This window comes from Xenopus laevis, chromosome 6L, assembly GCF_017654675.1.
Source record: "Xenopus laevis strain J_2021 chromosome 6L, Xenopus_laevis_v10.1, whole genome shotgun sequence".
In the NCBI taxonomy this organism is placed as follows: domain Eukaryota; kingdom Metazoa; phylum Chordata; class Amphibia; order Anura; family Pipidae; genus Xenopus; species Xenopus laevis.
The window spans coordinates 115,904,356-115,925,966 of record NC_054381.1 but is presented as its reverse complement, the minus strand read 5'-3'; the positions used below and the strand labels follow the sequence as shown (position 1 = coordinate 115,925,966).

The following is a 21,611-nucleotide window of genomic DNA, read 5'->3' as shown; positions in this document are numbered from 1 at the left end:
AGCTCTCTTCGTTGTCAATGATTGGTTAGCAGGCAGTAACCCATCAGTGACATTACATTTTTGGCTAACTAACTATATTACACATTTTTTATTTTGCACAGCTTATCTATATGCTTTTATTTTTACACTGAACTGTTCCTTTAAAGGAAAACTACACCCCAAATGAATCATAAGCAACAGATTTATATCAAATTAAGTGGCATTTTAAAGAATCTTACCAAACTGGTATATATATATTTAAGTAAATATTGCCCTTTTATATCTCTTGCCTTGAACCCCCATTTTGTGATGGTCTGTGTGCTGCCTCAGAGATCACCTGACCAGGAATACTACAACTGTAACAGGAAGACGTGTGGAAGGAATACACAGAACTTTGTCTGCTAATTGGCTCATGTGACCTAGTGATACTCAGACTTGTTGTGCTGTTACAGATTTGCATTCACAAGTGGGAGCTGCTTTCACTTTTCAGTAAATTTATTATTTTTTTGTTCTAGTTTTCATAAATAAATATAAATGGCTTGTTAATGTGTTCCCTCAACTTAATTTCTCATGCCCTTGGTCAGTACTGTAGCAATAATTTCCAGCTCCCACCAGAAGTGGCCAGTTAGAGCAAGTGAAATCTGTCAGTGACTTGCAAAATTAGTGTATTGGTTACACCCTAAGAAAATGGTAGGCTGAGAACCCCAAAAATGAATGCTTTACCTGCTGGCATTTTGCTCTTTACCCATAAACCTGGAAATGTATGTGTTACATTGTTGGCAGACTGTCACTTTGCTTGCCAATGACGTAGCACATATGTTGTTGGCAAGGAAAAGGTCACATTTCTAAAACGTAAAAAAATAATGACTGCTTGTGAAACAGAATTATTAAATAGTTTTGTGGATTTCTTGTAATAGTACCAGATCATAAACATTATTCTAAGCCTCCTACTCATGATTTTACATTAGCAACACTTCTGTTAGCTTTTGGGCCGCTTCTTATCTGCACCACATACTTGATACAGAACAGTATTATACTGATTACACCGGCAGTACGTGTTGATACTTTAACATAGTGTCGCACTCCGGAACGCATTTTAGGACATCCTCGGGGGAAATTGCTCGACTGCATAAAATCTCATAAGGCAGAGGAAAGCAGCATTGCCTGCTTTTGCTCTAACCCATCCTCAAAGGCTTACGTCACACCTCCGTCCTGGGTCTTCCCTGCTCAGCTGTCTGCTTTCCTCCTCTGCCCTCACTCCTCGGGCATCATCCCTCCCTCCTCAGCCCTCAGTACAAACACGCTCCGTCCTCCCTCCTCAGCCATCAGCACTCCCTCCTAAGCCTGGCTTAGGAGCTGAGTTGAGGGCTGAGTTGAGGATGAAGAGCGTTTGTACTGAGGGCTGAGGACCGAGGAGGGAGGGCTGAGGAATGAGCCACGAGGTGAGAGATCGCAACAGCAAATGTGGGCAGCACGGAGGTGTGACTGCAGCCTTTTCGGACCAGTGAGTAAAATAAGAGGCGAGTCTGCATACTTCTTCATTAGAAGAGCACATGCAGGAGCGTGTGTGCTCCTGACGATGTCCTAAAATGCGTTCCGTATCGCACAGCTTTCATTAATTGCTTCTTAAGCAGCAATCAATCAGTGCACCTTGGCTGTATGTATGACCAGATCACCTAAAAACTGTATGGGTGCTCTTTATCCCAACACAACACTGTATAGAGTAATGTGACAATCAATGTTCACTATTCTTCACTTATTCTAAGAAATATAGCTAGAGATATACAGACTTCAATAAAAAAAATATAACCTTTTCCAGTCAATGCCATTTGCAAAAACGTTAGTCGTTTATATATATTCAGGATACTAAGCTTCCCTTTTGTCTCTCTGCCCTGGAGTCGGAAGTGAATGTGAGCAGTATGTGAGCACATTACCTGCCATTCTTGGTGTCATGCTGCCTCATACTCTTTATAAAATGAACCTTCTTGAAGTTCTTTGGTCTGGGTGAACCGGACAGAGTCCGACATCTAAAATAAAAGCACATAACACACATATTTGAATGAGACTTTTCATGAGATCCAAGCACAATGGCAGGAAGGAAAGTCCAGACAAATGAATCTGCTACTTCTGTGTAATAGGCAACAGAGCTATTCAGAACAATCCAGTCTGGGACTGAGAGGCTTCATATATTGTTTTCCCATTGCTTGTAACATTTACTCAAATATCTGCTTATGGTTTCCTTTCATTTTAAACTCTGATTCTATACAACACACACACACATACTGTACATATATATGTAAAATACAAGCCTTAAAGGAGAACCAAACCCTTGCTATTAAATCCCCTACCCTACATAGACCCTGCTCCCCGCCAGCCTAGGTGGTACCTTTGCTAAAAAAAACTCTTTACTTACCCCTCGGTACAGATTCAAGGCATTGGAATTTACGGCAGCCATCTTCTTCTCTTCGGTAATCTTCAGGAATACAGCGGCATATCTGTGCATGCGCAGTTGGAGCAATTTTCTGTTTGACAACAACTGCGCATGTTCTGAAGGCCACGGAAATTGCAGAAGTGCCGGAAGAAGACCTGAAGGTTACCGAAGCGGCTGAAGATGGCGCCCGTGAACTCTGCTGGACAGAATCTGCACCAAGGGGGTAAGTAAAAAGTTAGGGGTGTTTATCAAAGGTACCACCTAGGCTGGGGGGGAGCAGGGAGGGGGGTCTAAGTAGGGTAGGGGGGTAGGGGTTTTAAGTAGCAAGGGTTTGTTGGTCCTTTAAGGTGATTTTCATAAATTCATAAAAGTGTAGTCTGTGTAGAAATATATGGTTTTGTACATGTGCTGTGAATATATCTTCACTAGGGATTTCCAAATACAGGTTTCACAAATACAGTAAAATATGTTTTCAATATATTTCTGTATCTTGAGAAATGTCTATTTTAACCGTTTTAGGTTTTTTAGAGGCATATATCTTGTTACAGAAGTAGAATTACACAAAAATTCAGAAATTCATTGAAAAATCATAGGTTGTCTTTCTTGCACCCCTGCTACCCAAGAAATATTGTTTTTGGTAAATTGAAAGTTTCAATATAAAATAACAGAAAATGTTCAAAATGTGCGAATGAAATGATCTCACAGCACATTATAGGCTTTACTGTAGCTGTTTCTGCCCTACAGCCTGCTGCTTACGGTGTTATGTCTGTTCTGATGCCACCTCACCCCTCTACCGGCTACATACTGAATCCACACCCCGCAAGTCCAATTAGCAATCGTTTAGATGCATGCTGCATGTAAATTAGCTCAGTCTGAATCTGAATTACTTGCTAATTTTCCATGCAGAATGTGGATTCAATATGTGACTGGTATTAAAGGGGTGAAATGGCAACCCTAGGTGCAACGTTCTTTCTGTGAGATTTTTGCCTGAAATTCACAATATTCTCAATGTTTAAAGGAGCTGTAAACTCCAAAAAGTTGCTAACTGAAATTAAATATAACTTTCCAATACACATTATTTAACGAAGTTCAGTGGTTTTAAAGTAATATCTGAATGTTATTGCTACTGAAAGCAGTATATGTGTTTAGAATTACATTTCCTTTCAGCAGGCCACATTTCATTTGGGGTGTATATCCCAATCAGTATAGGTTTTATTCAACTTTATTACAGTCACAGGATTCTAGCTGCCTGAATAAGTGGTTGTTTTCATTGTAGCCTAAAGAAAAACAATATATGTAGTTATATCTGTTTTACCTTTTTTGTAGATATGAAACAATTAAAACCATAGGGTCCAATCTACACAATTGGTGCCAATCTGACATTGACCTAGGCCAATCAATGCTAACTGCTGTTATGCCATGAACTATTGAATGTGCAAATGAGCCAGTAAGTAATTATGGGCTGGAATGTTTCATATATGCTTCATTAACTGGTGCAAGGTTTGTTTTAAAGTATAAGCACCTTTTAGTTTTAGATTAGGAGCACTGAAAGCACAACAACAAGGCTCAGAATGACGAGGAAGAGGTTAACAACTTAATTGTTTTTGGAAAAAGGGTATGAACAAATGGAATGAAAATGACATGATCATTCCCATAATGCTTGTTTTGGATTTACTTGGTAACAGAAGGAAACAAAGAAAACATTCATTTCTTACCAGGACAAAAAGTTATTCACACAATTAAAAAAAATCAAGCTAAAGAACACTAGAGGAAAATATTTACCTCCTTAATGGAGCATTTTCTTCTATGTCTTCAAGTGTTTCTAGAGAAGATCGCTGGGAGATCAAGCGGCGCCTTAAAGAACAAAAAGAACAATTTAGACAGTTGCCATATGGAATACAGTATTACAGTACAACGGCAGAATGGCAAAACCCTCATCTATAAATGACCTACGTGGTGCTTAAATTGTAATGCAAAGTTAAGGGAAACCATTATTGATTAAATGGCAGAAAAGGGTTTTGTTCATACCATTAGCTACAGTAAGTCACTGAATGACAATTGCTTTGTAAGGGAACAAAAAGTAATAATTTATTAGGGATGCACAGAATCTATCACTTACGGATCCTACCAGACACCAAGTCCTCCTTAAAAGATTTGGTTAAATTAGCGTACTTAAATTTTAGAAAATGAAAAATGCAGCATCATCAGAAGCCACACGGTATCCTGGTATGGAGTTGGTTTGGCTGAACACTATAAAGGCCATTTACAAACAACACTGATGGTGCAATGTTCATTGTTTACAATTTTGCAGTGGTATTTCTCCGAATCCCAGCGTCATAACAGGAGTTCCGCCTGGTGAAGTTTCCACACTGCACTGTGTTTGTAAATGACTCGTGTTTAAAAAGTAACAACAAAGATATCCTAACTCATATAGTTCTGACACTTCACATATGTTATGTATGTGTGTAAAGTTCAAGGCAGTAACGTTCAAGATGCTTTTTGGCTTTCCCTTCAAAACCAGCTATGAAATATACTCGCTCAATGGAGAACTATGTTAAACTACACAAACAAATACGCACCCAGTTCAGTTTTTCCATAACACTCTCCAAGAACAGTCCCCAGCTGGCTAGCCTCCAATTTAACCATGCATGAGAGAAAAATCCATTCTTTACTGACCCATAATAAGGGGGTTATTGATCAAAGGTCGAATTTTAGACATTTTTATACCTTGAAAGAAATCAGAACTTGAATGGTTTCTATTTTAAGAAAAAACTCAAATGGGGAAAAACTTGATTCAGCGAGTTCAGGGTTTAACAGCGCAAAAACTTGAATTAATCGTGTTTTCAGCAGGAAACAACTCTAATCACTCAAGTTTTCAGGCAAAACTCTCCACAAAAAACCCATCATGAAGGCTACAAACATCTTCAAATCGTTCAAGGAACCTCTGCCATTGACTTCTATTTGACCTTGACAGGTTTTAGATGGTGTATTTTCAGATTCAAGTTATTTCCAGGGTTGGGGTATAATAAATATCGAAAAAGATTTTTAAGAAAATTTGACTTTTGACCAAAAAACTCGAAAACTCGAATTTTCATGGAAAACACAACTCAAACTCAAACCTTAATAAATAACCTCCTAAATGTCTGGGTCCATTTCTACTAGTTTCCTTAGTAGCTAATGTCTGAACCCCATCCATAAATCATTATGACCTCTCTCACTGCACAGAATCATAACTTGTTTTTGTCTTTGCAGGAAACCTTCCCTGTGGTGATGGTGAAACCCCGTTAAGTTGCAGGGCCTAAAGGAACCATTGGTAAAGATCTCATGGTGGACCCCGCAAGCTTAAGGACTAAACTCAAGCAGGTGAAGCAGGTTTAAGTATTGCATTTGATGAGTACCAAATTAGTGCATGCTTGTCTGATGGATCTCAGTACGATATAAGCATTCGTCCCTGGTTCAGTCATGAAATCACCCCGATTTGGCTGATCAAATCAGGCAGAGATCTGCTTATTCTGGCCTTATTCCCACATGAGATTCAGTAGCACGCTGGAGTCAAGGTAGCACTGTTAGAATAGTATCCCACACAACTCTCAGCATTTTCTTTCCTTTCTAGACAATGTACATGTTAAACAAAGTGGTTTGTGTGCAATGTGCCTGATAAGGGAAGTGTATGACACATCTAACTGAATAAAAAACTTGATTAACAGCCATAATGTCTGTTTATTTTGCTCTCCAATGCATTGTCCTTTCAACACATGCAATGAAAACTGCTATGTACTTGCCCAACAATTAAACACTACACCCTACTGTGACTGAGTTTAGGATTAGACAAAATGTTGTTTTAAGATAAAGCAATTTTCTAGACTGCCTAACCAGCACAAGCCCCAGTCAAACACAAGAAAAATATCACGTGTAATTATTAATGTGCACAGAATGCATTTGCTGTGGGTTGTTTTGCTCTGGCAAACTTTAGAAGTGCCCTGAGAAGCTCTGAAGAAAAAACAGTGGCCAACAAAAGAATATATTGATTACAGAAATCACGTTAAATTGTGATAACATTTTCTTTAACATGCAATAAAGTAACCAGGGATTAGTGGAATCTATAATATTTAGATTCAGCTGAATATCAAATCCTTAGACAAAAGATAAAGAAAAACCACACTTTGCTTGCACTTCAAAATCATTTGACATTGGCTTTGGTTGTACTATTTTATTGTAGATTCATTACTTAGAAGCTCACACTGTGGATATAATATGATTTTCTTTTGTTTCACCCACAGATAGAATGTAGTACGGACTGAAAAACCAATAAACATGGGAAGAATAGAACACCCACTGGGAAGCCGTAACCTTAGTTAGAATGTAGTACCCATGGAGAAGCCAGCAGACGTGGGAAGAATGTAGCACCCATTGGGAAGTCAACAGCAATGGGAAGATTGTTGCACCCACTAGGAAGCGAATAACCATGGTCGGAATGTACAAGTTGTACCATCCACTGGGAATAAGCTAATAATGAGAAGGACATAGCTCAAACTCTAATAGAAAAGAAACTACAGAGCTTAATAAGAGTAATGTAGAATCTTATTTCTGAAGATGAGCTGGACAATTTATCAAGAAAAAGTGAATTTTAAAGAGTATATGACTTTTGTAAGAGTATCATTCTCACTATGTGAATCCATCCTGCTATGATTTTATGGCAGTTTATCACTCAGAACCAAGATAATGAAAAAGTCTTCACTGGCAGCACCTTCCCTTTTATTTAAATGAGAACCCCATCCTTAACGTTCAGTGTAAAAATAAAAACTGGGCATATAGATGTGCAAAACAAAAAAGGTTTCTATTAAGACAGCGACTTACATGGAACATAACTGTTCAGTGAGTTTGCATTTCATCCTCAGCATTCAGCTCAGATTCAAAAGCAAACCGTTATGGCCAATGTGGCTCCCCCTCAAGTCACTGATTGGTTAATGCCTGGTAACTAATCAGTGGAAACCAAGAGTTGAAAAGCAGGAAGTAGTGTTCTGGCTATGATGTTAGACATCCAGTCACTCCAGCCTTTATACCTTATATAACTATATTGAAAACATATTTTATTTTGAACAGCCTACCTATTTACCCCATTTTTATTTTAATACTGAAAAATTCTTTTAAGACAGACTTATAACATCTATACAGGTATGGAACAGTTATCCAGAATGCTTGGGACCTTGATTTTTCCAGAGGTCTTTCCTTAATTTGGGTCTCCATACTTTAAATTCACTTAAAAATCATTCAAATGTTAAAGAAACCCCATAGGATTGTTCTGCCTCCGATAAAGATTAATTATGATATATGGGATCAAATACAAGGTACTGTTTAATTATTACAGAGGAAAAAGAAAAAATATTAAAAATGTTGAATTATTTGATGGCCTTCCTGTAATTCGGAACTTTCCCCATACCTGTACCAGCAGAATAATAAATAAAAAAACACATACAGGCCAGACATTTTTATACTGAATAAACAATTAAAAGAAAAAGCAAGATAAATAATAGCTGAAAGGGATGTAAGGGGAAATGGTGTTAAGTGGCTACTTATCCCAACACTTCTGTCACTTAGCAACTGTCTAATGGGAGGCAGTCTGGCACAGCCCATAAAGCAAAGCAGAAGTGATCAACAGAATAAGTGTTTTATCAGGGTTTGGCACCTGCTAATAGGTGGAGTTGCCTAGGAGCTTAGAGAAAGAACACCCTATATTTTCTACAGAGCACAAGGAATAAATCCATGGGATGCAATCTTCACCATTTATTTAAATACTAAAAGAAACCCTGACCCAATACAGATGTGCAGAGAAATACAATTTCTGTATGGGGAATAACAGAAATTTGTTGAAGCAAAAACAAAAAAAGAGAAACAGAATCGCAATCAGTTCTTAGTGTTGGAATCAGGATCCTGTCTTTCTCTATTAGGGGAATATAATTATACAGAACAAGCTCAGGCAACAGTGATTCCTTCTATGCATGTGCACTAGCAGTGATCACCAGTATAAGGACTACCTGTGCTCTCAGTATCTCATGATGGCACCTCAGCGGTCTTATAGCTGTGAATGCTTGGAGATGAGGTTTGCAACTCTACGGCCACAGGTTGGACATCCATGACTTATATAGAACAATGAAACCTGTTACTTGTGTCAACATTTGTACAGCATCAGGAAGCTGAGGTTCTCCTCCAAAGGAAAACAATCTTCTTATTCTGCATACTATTTGTTATCATATTGATTTTTATGGTTTATTGTGAAAACCAAATAAAATATTTCAAACCAAAGGAAAACAAACAGCTTGACATATACACATACATACACAGGTGTTATAGTTTAAATTTGCTTTCATACAAGGTCATATACGCACACAAGACAATTGCAGTTCTAAGCCTGACTTTAAATGGGAACTATTGCGAAAATGAAAATTGTATATAAGCTTCCTCATACTAAAGTAAGAAACTTTCTAAATACAATCAATTAAAAATTCTGTACCATTTCTGAAATAATCAAGTTTATCTTCACTATCCCTCTCTCAGCATCTGTTTCTCTTCATTCTCTCTTCATGCAGGTATTGGGTGTCAGATAATCACTTACAGTTAGGTCCAATATATCTTATAGGGGGGCTCTTTTGCCTAGAAGATGTATTAGAGCTCACTCTGTTAAAATCACCAGACATCATTTCTCTCTACATGCAGAATTTGTGCAAAAGGAGTTATTTTTGTTAATTTTGTTTGTACTGGAATCAGTTATATGAGTGAGTTCTAATACATCTGCTAGTAAACGAGCCCCCCTATATAAAATATATTGGATCTGTCAATGACTCTCTGATGCCCAACTGCTGCATGAAGAGAGAATAAAGAGAAACAGATGCTGCGAGAGGGATAGTGAACATAAACTTGATTATTTCAGAAACAATGCAGACTATTTAATTAAGTGGATTTACAATGTTTCTTATTTCAGTATGCTTATATTACATTTTCATTTTCGCAATACTTCCCCTTTAAGGTCAAAATGATCAGAGGATGAAGAACATGATGTTCAGGCCCAGCTCCTTACTCAGCCCTTACCTCCAATACCCTGAGTAATGATGGCTTTCTACGGCAACAAAAGTACTACCAGACATCAAAGCCAGAAGCATTTCGGAAAAACAGAATATACCAATAGTGTTCCGGTAAATAGTAAGAATGTATATTTATCCTTAGGAACATAGAAAAATGTTCAATATTATAATAAAGGAGTGATAAAATGTAATACAGAGTAATATCGTAGTGCACATATGGCCCAAATTTCTAGGGGTAACCCCTGCTGTTGATTTCCTGATGTCACCGGAAATGTTCACGAACTTGCTCAGTCTTTGCTCTGTCTCCAAAAACTCATAGTCATCACTGGCTTACTTCAAACCCAATTGTATTGTTGATTATCATGTCAGGCTAAGACTCAGACAAAGCACTTCTTGAAATTAATTTCCATAGAATTCTCTGTTTCAGCAGCTAAACATCCAAGGATACCTTGTTCAACTGCTATGGTATTTTAAGATAAAATGCTTCAATACAATCTAGTTGTTACAGCAGTAGAACAGAGAAACGTAGGCTGCACACAATGGGGCTCATTTGTCAACACTGGGCAAATTTGCCCATGGGCAGTTACACATAGCAACCAATCAGTGATTAGCTTTTTGAAACCAGCTGCAAGTAGAACAATGAATGCAGCAATCTGATTGGTTGCTGCCCATGGGCAAATTTGCCCGGTGTTGATAAATGAGCCCCAATATGTGATAGCATCTGGCAGTGCAACAGTCTGCAACCAAGTAAAACAATAACACAATACTCAGGAACAAAACACAGAAAAATTATGGTTAGTCGCCAGAGACTGGAGTCCCTATGGCCTCATTCCGCCTTAATTATATACTATAAACAGATGTAAACACATAAAGGGATTGCTAGCAAATACCAGGTATTAATTTTATTATACAGTACCAAGTAAGGCAGATTTTTATTAGAGTTTTAACCCATCACAGCTCAAGACATCAGTGTGACTTGCACATGTACTATACGTGGTCCCACAGGGAAGAAACAAAATACCAGCTTCTACAGCTTCAATATGAAATGTTCCTTCAGATGAATGATTGGTTCTGCATCATTCCCCATGTTACTGGTTGTTACACAAATAAAGCTGTTGGGTTTTAGAAAGAAAAACAGCACCAAGCTGAAAATGCCTATCTGCATCAAAACAATTTCTTTCCCTCTGCAGGATGTATAGGGCTACTTTGTCACCCAATGGAAATATTGTGACTGTGACTTAGTGGCCTTATCTACTGGGGGTACGATTGCATTTGGGCCTATAGTCCCACAGAGCCCACCCCCAATGTCTGATACAAAAAAAACGAATCTTCTAGCATGCAAGCTTCTGGGGTGGTCCAGGGCAGTGGAGTAAATAACTACCCCACTGGTGACTAATATAAGACACTTGGTTTATAGACAACAGAATTGAATGGGAATACAGGCATAAGATCCCTTACGGGAAGGCTGTCTCCCAGAAAGTCCAATATAACCAAACAACAAATTATTTCTTTTTTTCTCTGTAATAATAAAACAGTACCTTTACTTGATTCCAACTAAGATTTAAGTAATCCTTATTGGAGGCAAAACAATCTTATTGGGTTTATGTAATGTATTTTTTTGTAGACTTTGAAGTATGGTGATCCAAAGTACAGAAATACTCATGCGGGAAAACCCCATGTTCCCGAGTATTCTGGATAATAGATCCCATACCTGTACCAAACTGAAGGTGAAAAGCACAGTACAGGGATAACTGGAACTTCTTAAAATCTCAGTATGGGAAATAGTTCTATTCATTTATTTAGCGGTTTTAAAACATTTTGGGCACAAAATCCCCTTTTCCATTCAAAATGTGGTAACTGATCCAGGGAAACCTACAGTATGACAGGGGAAAAAAATCAGTCCCAGACCCCTAGTTTGGGATCAGGAAGATGCCTAATAAAGAAAAAGCTTGTATTGCCAAAGGGGACTATACCTATATACAGGAAGGGTTTATATTTACCTGTAAAATATTCAGTTGTATCCCAACAGGATATTCTGGTCATGGGGGGGGGGGTAATTGATCAACATAATTGTGTTTACTGATGTAAGTGGAAGCTGCAATAATGTGCCCACACTGCAATAAAATCCAGACCCAAACAGTGCAACAATAAATACACCTACAGTTATATTCCACAATGGAAGCCATGCCCAATAGTATAAGGCTCCTTTGCCTTTTTTTTTTTTTTTTTTTACTAATTACCCTTTAAAAATAAATTACCCAAAACACTGAAAGGAGTTTTTTTTTTTTTTACTTACTGTTGTCAAAACCTTCCCAGTTGTTGGAATGCAGACTGAATAACTGCTAAAGGACTTACAAGTGGGAGTCAAGGTTAAACCAGCATCTCAGGCAGCATTATAGAGGCACAAAGAACTATTATTACCATCCAGAGCCACTCGTTAAATTGCCAAAGACTCCTCCGCTCCAGACACCCATCATTACAAAAAATGTCAACATTGACGGTTAAAAATAGACCATTACATAAAATGTTACACCTTATTATTAAATCATGTGAATGGGAGTGAGGCCTGTGTTTACTTACATAAGTAAACATTTAAAGATCTCCGCCCAAAAACTGTATTTGCATAATAAAAAAAAGCAATTCTGAGTAATTTTTCAGTATATAATTAAAAATGTTCTATGGTTCTAAAGATATTTGTACATGCAATTGCTATTGCCATCAATACCTGTTAGGCTGTGTCTATTCTCTGTACTACTGTTTATGACTCCTGAAACAAGGTAGCAGATTACAGATGATTAGTAGTCCTGAAGTAGAACGGACTTCTGTTACATTGCTTTAAGTGTCAGAGCCAGAGAACAAAAAAGTTTAAACCAATACTACCTTCAAAGGCAAATACATTATAATATTAAATATATCCCTATAATACACTGGACAAATGAAGAAATGGATATCCTGTAATTTATATCATTATAATTGCTGCTTAGTGGTGGCATCCGTTAAAATCAGTGCTTAATAATGTGATTTGTGGACTCTGTATAGAAGCACTCAGTCTTCAGTCTTATACTTATATTACATGGGCATGCAATGACTCTGTGAAATCTAATATCCATATACTTTACAATAGTGGGTACATTATTCACTTTATAAACTATGCTTAGATATGTCTTCAGTTCAGTCAGGGCTTTCTGATGTCACTTGGATCACATGACTATTGTTTAATAAAAGAAGAAAATGCACCGCTGATTTTTATATATTAACATCTAAGGGCAGAGACACACATGGAGATTCAGGGAGATTCGTCGACGGGCGACAAATCGGCTCTTCTTCGGGCGACTAATCTCCCCGCAATGCCTTCCCGCTGGCTACAATCTAAACCGCCAACGGGATGGCGGGAGTGCTTTGTTTTCCGAAGTCGGCCAAAGTTTCCTTGTGAGACAACTTCGGGCAACAAAATAATTTTGACGTCTATTGACTTCAATGAGTTTTGCAAATATTTCGGAGCAAAGTTTACGGCGAAACGGGACAAATTCGCTCATCCGTTTCAAAGCATCAGAAGATGAAGGCAAATAATTCAAAAGCTATAAAAAATGTAGACCAATTGAAAACTTGCTAAGAATTTGCCATTCTATAGCATATTTAAAATCTTGAAGGTACACTGCTCCTTTACAGCTTTAACAAAGTTGTAATTTGAAGTATCAGACTTTTGTCATGCTATACAAATCTTTGCATATACAGTAAGTCAGTGAGCTATATACATTTCTACTGTTCCTTTAATAAATGAAGTCTGGTTATTAATAATTTATGACAGCCTAGGGCACATAGTCTTATGTACAGAAGAACTTGTCTCCCAAACGAATACATTACCAAAGGTTTCCATAAACTAAGAGAAACAGAGATGTATCTTTAACATGGCAGGCGAGTGGTTTTCTCTGCAGCCCCTAGAGTTGCTGTTGTATCCTGCTTGAATACATGCAACACACACACATACAATTGCTATGAATAATAAGCACTGTAGCCTATCAAGAAGAAGGCGTGACTATTAAACTATAACCTTAATCAATAAACCACAATCATGTACAACATTGGATTAAAAAATAAGACATGAAACTGCACTTAATGCATTGGGTGTGTCTGCCCCACTAATACACATCCCCAGTCACTTGTATGGAATGTAGATCCACTGCTGGAACATATTGAAATGAAAGGGCATTTGTGGAAATTAGAGTACCTGCAGATTAAAATACATCCAAGATGTATCTTTAAGTCCCTATGAGGCAACGTACAGAGACTGAACCAATACACCAAATGATCCCTATAAATAATACCTGCCTTGAGGAGGCGCTACTCTCATGGTTCCCTGTGCATATTGCAACCAGGCACAAAACTGATTTGTAAAGGTATGGGATCTGTTATCCGGAAACCCGTTATCCATTAAGATCTGAATTACAGAAAGGCTGTCTCTCAGACTGCATTTCATCCAAACAATCTAAAACTTTAAAAATGATTTCCCTTTTTTGTAATAATAAAACAGTACCTTGTATTTGATCCATACTAAAATGTAATTAATCCTTATTTGATGCAAAACCAGCCTATTGAGTGTTTTTAATGTTTACATGATTTTTTAGTAGACTTAATTTATGAAGATCTAAATTACGGAAATATCCATTCTCGGTAAAACCCCAGGTCCTGAGCATTCTTGATAACACACAGAATCTCATTTAAGTGTGAGATTAGAGCTCAGCACATAAAAACTCATCTGCTATTGCTTCTTATTGGGATGAGAACTTTAACCCATTGATAAATGAAATTCTAAAAATCTCATAGTTTGTAAATGAGCCCTATAAAGTTTGAATGTTACTATACCTATAGGATCGTAAAAATTGCAGACTTTGCTATTCAACAATTATGCCCTGCAGTCGAATGTTCACTCTAAGTGCTCTGTCATTTTTGTTGTTGCAACTATTTCAAGGCAAAGTAGAATTGGCAAAGAATGAGGAATGATCCCGTTGGCCCAATTAAAGGACACACCTGAACAAGTATTGGCAAAAAACAGAAATAGTGACATATGACAACTATGCAAGGGTTCCGTGTGTAAGCCAATCACAACGGTCTACCTCAAAGAGGTGGCCCATATTTTGACACTGCTGCTCTGCAATGCTGGCAGATCCCCTTGTGTGAATATGCAGCAATGTAAACAATGGGTTTCTGACAGGATCCAGAACTCTCTGACATATTGCTGGGATATTACCATAGAGGTTGAGCCACCATAAAGCATGCCAGGAAACTTCCAGGAGCTCAGCTAGAGTAAAGCTTTTTTCCAAAGGCCTGTTAGTAGCAAATTCTCCTGTTTCATCTGGTACAAATAATCACTTTGTACACTGAACTGAAACACAAAAGCAAATTGCAGAAGCCCTTCCTACAGCCGAGCAAATTTAAGATTATACGTTAGATTTACAAGATGCTGTGCACATCTGTATAAACATTAGTACACATCATGTGAATATAACAGACATCCAACCACCAAATTCTGCAGAAGGAAAAACATATCTGAACTGTCCCTCACTCATATAACTGTACAGTGTAAGGGCCTATTACCAGGCACGGATTTCCTACACACCCACCCGCCTAACATCACACGTACAACCCATCGCACGCTCCAGACCACGGGGGAGCTGTATGTTCCCAGTGCTCCTTAGAATGCGGCTGGGTTGCATGTTCCCCCTAAAATATTGCCGCCCTAGGCCCGGCCTTTGTCAAAGCCTATCATAAGGTCAGGCACCAGAGAGAGCATTGTAATGCACTGCTGGGGTATATCCAGCAGCAGTGCATTAGCCATTGTCGTTATGCTGTTTGTAACAGCTTGGCAACATGTTTGCCTGAATAGATATTTTATAGATATAAGTCTTTTTAGCTAAAAAAATCTTCGAGCTTATAATAGCGTCAGAATATTTTTGCGAAAATGAATATAAAGTCTAATTGACACAATATAGTTACAAAAAGCAAGTGATTGTCATGGGCAATTCACATTACTGATACATTAATTTGGGATATCTAACACTGGATAACCTGTGGAATTAAACCAACAAGGATTTTCGGTGAGCCGCACTTATTCCCTTATTTGCATATATCCAGCAGCAACTGGGGGTGGTTATTAGGTAAAGACCACACATGAAATCTGCATTCCTAGGATGGCTATTATTTGTGTTTATTACCTATAGAGTTGCACTCTAACACCACCGTATACAGTCATGGGCAATCCTGGCCCCTCTCGCTGTAGGGGTCCTTGCGGTCCACGAGGGCAGTGGAGAGGGCCAGAATGCTAGCGCAGAGAGCAAAATCTTTAAACTTATAATAGCGTCAGAATATTGTTGCGAAAATGAATATAAAGGTCTAATTGACACAATATAGTTACAAAAGTGATTGGATAGGCCTAATGGCATTTTCCTTATTTTCCTAAATTGCGCCCTCTGCGCTAGAAGAGCCGAATTTTCCGTTTTCAAACTGTAATTCTGCTCTTAAAGTACCAGGAGCAGCATTTTGCCGTCCTTGGTAACTAGTTTCTCAACTCGCCTCATTGGTGCAGCGCCTCTGTATACAGTTTTCATAATACAGAGCATGGCTATTGGAACATGTTTTCTCCTATACAATTTCAGTTTGGCTCAGTTATGGCTAGGATTATAAAAGATGAATATTTCATGTAAAATTAATCCTTGGAACTCAGGAGCATTATTTCCTGGCCATGCTGCTACCTCTTCATCTTTCCATTCTCATCTCCAAATTTACACAAACCCATGTATTTTTGAAATGACCAAACTTCACCCGTGTTTCATGAAGCACAGCCAAGTCTAAATGGCACAGAATCCAAGCACAAATCATTGCCAGCTCCAGCAGCAGCACTACTAATGCCATTTACACTACAGTCTGGGTTACAACAAAAAAATGGGAATGGGATATCCTTGTCTGTTACTTCAGTGCAGCAGTACTCAAATAAATAATGCATAGTACACATATACAGTACACAGAGCTCATTTCAGTACACAAAGCTTAAGTGCTGTGTGGTAAGAGACACAGTAGGAAAGTGGTCTCTGCCCATAGAGCTTACAGTCTAAATATGTGTGAATTTGCAGTTACACTGCTTTGCCTCCTACCAAACAAAAAAACATTTGGTTGCTAAGGTCACTGACTCTAGCAACCAGAAAGCAGACAGTAAGAAAAGCTCATTATAATCGAATGCTTCAGGCCTCTCCTATTCATTTTGGAGACAGTCAATCACAGCACTACTTGTTTGCAATGTCACCTCAGGCTGCAGTTTAAATGCCTTACTGAGTATATGCAGGATAATTATAAAATTATACTAACTCCGGGTGAATCTGAGCCTATTTTACTAGGATTCAGTTGAATCAAGAGCCTGGCTGAACCAAATCCAAACCCTTAAAATCATGTGAATTAAGTCACGTTCACGTTTGAGTTAACTTTTAGTATGATGTAGAGAGTGATGTTCTGAGACAATTTGCAATTGGTTTTCATTTTTTATTATTTGTGATTTTTGAGTTATTTCGTTTTTTTTCCCAGGAGCTCACCAGTTTGAAATTTCGGCACTCTGGGTCCAAATTACTAGGGTGTACCGAATCCAGGATTCTGCCTTTTTCAGCAGGATTCTGATATGGCCGAATCCTTCTGCCCGGCCGAACCGAATCCTAATTTGCATATGGAAATTAGGGGCGGGGAGGGAGATCACATGACTTTGTCACAAAACAAGGAAGTAAAAATGTTTTCCCCTTGCATATGCAAATTAGGATTCAGATTCGGTTTGGTATTCAACAGAATCTTTTGTGAAGGATTCAGGCTTCGACTGATACCAAAATAGTGGATTCGGTTCATCCCTACAAATTACCTGAGCAACCATGCATTAATTTGAAAAAAAGACTGGCATATGAAAAGTAGAGGACCTAAATAGAAAGAGGAGTAATAAAAAGTAGCAATAACCATACATTTTTAGCTTTACAGTGAATTTGTTTGTTTTTTAGATGGGGTCACTGACCCCCACTTGAAAGCTGGAAAGAGTCAGAGGCAGAAGAAGGCAAAACTTTAAAAAATAAACAATGAAAACCGATCTAAAGGTTGCTACGAATAGGGTATTTTAAGACATACAAAAAATTTACTTAAACCACCTCTTTAAGGGAAATCAAATTTTATTCTCTTTTTTTATTTTAAGTGCAAAAAATGGTGGCCCGTTTTTGCAATTTGTTAATGAGGCCTAGTGTATAGGGCAGAACTTAACTCAGTACCCATTAAACAAATAACTGCCTTTAAGTATACAGGCTTAAAGGGACCTTGTACTGTATTTGTCACAAATAACTGCCTTTAAGTATACAGGCTTAAAGGGACCTTGTACTGTATTTGTCACAATATGGGTGATTTTCTGCAATCTAAGGGGAAAAAGGCATTCAACCAATCCCACGTACACTTGTAAGTAAATAAGGCAGAAAGTAATAACTACTAAAGCTAGATCCTTGGAGCAATGCTGAAGGGAAATAAGCATGAAATGGACAGGATGAATGCAGCTATAGTTCAAGAAATTACAAAACAGACATAAATAAATTAGGTCACAAGATAAGCTCTACCAAAACAAATGAATACTACAGCCATCAGTTTGTATTACATGCAAGCTATTGAGCTTCAGTTATGAGGGGATACACAAAGAGAACCACGGTGCAGATTGCATTATTTACTGAATAAATAATAAATAAATGGTGTTGTCTAGGATTAGTACAGTGGGACATACTTTAGAGAACATCACCTTTAAATTTTATTTTTTCTTCTCTAGTGGGACCTCATTAAAAAAAAAAATACATTCAGTCTCTTAATTAACAGAATTATATTGAAGAAAGTAGAATATTTTGCTGGCACTCCATGACCTGGTTTAGATTACTTTTTATTATTTTATTATTACATAACATATGAATGGTAAAAGACAGTCATTTTTAACAATGAACAATGGCAATAAGGGGCAGAAGTTCGCTCCTATTATTAATCTGACAGCACGGGAGTGTCTATTAAAAGTGAAAATCCTGCGAGAGCCATTCTATTGTCAGACAGCTGAGAATGTGACAAAGCCTGAGGGCAGTAATTACTTTACAGCATTAAAGCATGGCAATAGCGACATGAAAATCCCATGCAGCCCTATGCCAGTCCCACATTGTGAATAAAATGAGACACTCAACACAATGCCCTGTGCAACAGATTATCCCCACATTGTACTGTTAATTGCTCAAACACGTCAGAATACAAATTCTTCAGAGAATAAACCATTCATTGCCCAGAAAGAAATCACTTCTATTTTAGCTTGATCATATGCAATAGTATAGGCTTTAATGTTCTAATTTAATTATTTCTCTTGTTCGCCACTTTGTTATACTTGCATATCAAATCATTGAGAACAACTGTATATTATTCATGCATATTTGAAAAGAGACAGTAGAGAAGCCATTCAGGAAAATGACAATGATCATAACACTTCGCAATTACAAGGCCACGTTTCAGGCACCATGAACTTACTCCAGAAAAATTGTAATTTAGTGGGAGCACTTACCAGACACTGGACACAACGTGCTGCACACCCTGCCGCCATCCCATGCGGTCAATTCATTCCAAGGAAAAGCAAAAACAGCAGAGCACCGTGGAGTCCAGTAAAAGTATAAAAAAAAATTATTTTATTTAGTATGCATATAAAAACAGATTACAGCAGCAGTGAACCCTGGCTGCCCGCTTAACGCGCTTCGTGGCGTCCTGCCACTTCATCAGAACTTACTCAAAGGTGATTGAAATGCGTTAGGCCACATAATTCGTCTAAAACTCTTTAGGTCTTGTAATCAATAGCTCGCTGTCCCAAATCATGAGATTGTTGCCCTTTAACTGGGGTGCTGCTCTGCTGTTTTTTCAAGTATCTTAATGGAGAGGAATGCTGGGAAAAATTGACCCATTCACATGCGTCGTTTGGTGAAGGGTTGGAACACAGTAGCTGGGTGAATACATTGGAGTCTAGAGCGGCATCCATTGATCCATATTTCATGCATATTAGCAAAGCCCAAGCCTTGGCTCTATAGTGGCTGCTGATCTAGAAGCTGCTAGAAGCACAAGGTGAATTGGATCATGTTCAAAGTCTTTTTCTCCCAGACAAGCAAGATATAATGTTACTGTAATCAACTGTAATGGGCCTAACTAGGTGCATAAAGACCAGTTTTGGCACCAATAAGCAAACCAGGAACACTGGCCACTGCACCACTTACATGTTGTTGTGGCAAATCAACCAGAGTCAACTGTTTCCTTGCTTGTGTAAGATATTTGCAAACAAAATGGCTGAATGTAGTTGAATGTCCACCAAATGTGTAATGGGAGTCCTGGATGCTTCATAACACCTCTATATGAAACCATAGTTCCCAATGTAGTTCAGGTTCTACCTATGCCAGCACCACTTGATTTTATTCAATGACTGTAATCCTTACTTGCCTTTACACCATTACCATCATTTTTTTGTTAGCGGAAGTACAGCACCACAAAAGGGATCTGTTATCTGGAATTCTTGTGACCCAGGTTTTCCCTGATAAGCAACTTTCTGTAATCTGCTAAGCATTTAAACAGTTTTAACCCGAAACAGTTACATTTCCATAAAGAATTCATACTGGGTTGATATAAGGACTTTTTTTCTGGAAGCAAATCATCCAATAAAAAAAGAATTGTTTATTTAAACAAAGGTTTATTTTCTCATGGGACCCATATTAAGTCTGGGAACCAAGTAATGGCACTGTATGAAAAGGGATTATGGAGACCTTAAAACCTTAATGAAAAATCATGGAGATTCATAAGTTAAGAAACCCTGATTTAAATCATTGGATGTTGGACTTTTATGGCTTAAAGGAATAAGGTAACAAAAACAATAAATGTGTAGCCTTACAGAGCATTTGTGTTTTAGATGGGGTCAGTGACCCCCATTTGAAAGCTGGAAATAGTCAGAAGAAGAAGGCAAATCATTTATAAACTATAAAAAAAAATCATGACAACCAATTGAAATGTTGCTTAACATACTGTAAAGGTGAAACACCCCTTTAAGAAGAAGTCGGGTCAGGAGATGTGGAGCGCGCACGTAGGATAAAGCTGAGGGCATGTCGCCATATCACCTTATTTCTGAGACACAGCACCGGAAGAAGATATTCATTATGCTATTTTTTAATAAAGCATTAAACATTTTGAACATTGTGCTGGAAGGAGGAGGTACTAGAGGGGGCTATAATGTTTTTTTAACTTAAATTTTTTTTTAATGTGACTGGTCCTTTACACTCCCTTTGGATGTAAAAGCTTAGGTCAGGGCCCACTTTAGTTCATAACATGGTTAAACATATATTGCAGTAAAACAAGAATAAATGCTTAGCCCAAATCTCAACCTATTTGACCTTTAAGCTGGGGTTAATCTAGAGCAGGGGTCCCCAACCTTTTTGCCCATGAGCCACACTCAAATTTAAAAACGGTTGTGGAGCCAAACATGCAAGGAAAATTCTTTGGGGATGCCAAATAAGGACTGTAATATACTAATTGATAGCCTCATATGGACTACTATCCTGCAGGAGCCTCTATAAGAGTAAGCATGTGACTTTATGCCTCCAAAACTCAAATTTAAGCCAGGTATCAAAATTGTCTCTTAATAGGAGGCCACTGGGAGCAACATGTTGCTCATGAGCCACCGGTTGGGGATCACTGAACTAGAAGGCATTCTCTTCATCCAAATATTACTTAAATAAACCTTTGGGAATCAGTGTTCTAAGGTATAGCATTTCTGGCTTGCTGCACACTCAAGATAACATATCCCATACCTGTACTTCAGCAGAGTAACAGAATAAACACCTTGCTTGGAAGTACAAAGGGAAATATGTTAGTCAGACAGAATTTACAATAGGTTAAACAACAGAAATCCAAGGTGACTTCTGAAAGTGCTGTGTGGGAATGTAGGAAGTAGGGCAAGCAGTGCTATGTGGGAATGCAGGAAGGAGGGCCAGCAGTGCAGTGTGGGAATGTAAGGAGGAGGACCAGCAGTGCTATGTGGGAATACAGGAAGGAGGGCCAGCAGT

The 21,611-nt window shown here is 38.1% G+C and overlaps 1 protein-coding gene across 2 annotated transcripts in view; it reads right to left on the bottom strand.

Annotated features, from left to right (window-relative positions):
- The window catches only part of cables1.L (Cdk5 and Abl enzyme substrate 1 L homeolog), a 53,258-nt gene that overhangs the window by 16,183 nt on the left and 15,464 nt on the right, over window positions 1-21,611 (bottom strand). For both annotated transcript variants that reach the window (XM_018267942.1, XM_018267941.2), the window contains exons 2-3: window positions 4,193-4,264; window positions 1,914-2,006 (exon numbers count right to left, since the gene is read on the bottom strand). In XM_018267942.1, coding sequence (XP_018123431.1) covers window positions 1,914-2,006; window positions 4,193-4,264 — 165 coding nt within the window. The remainder of the gene's footprint in view (window positions 1-1,913; window positions 2,007-4,192; window positions 4,265-21,611) is intronic.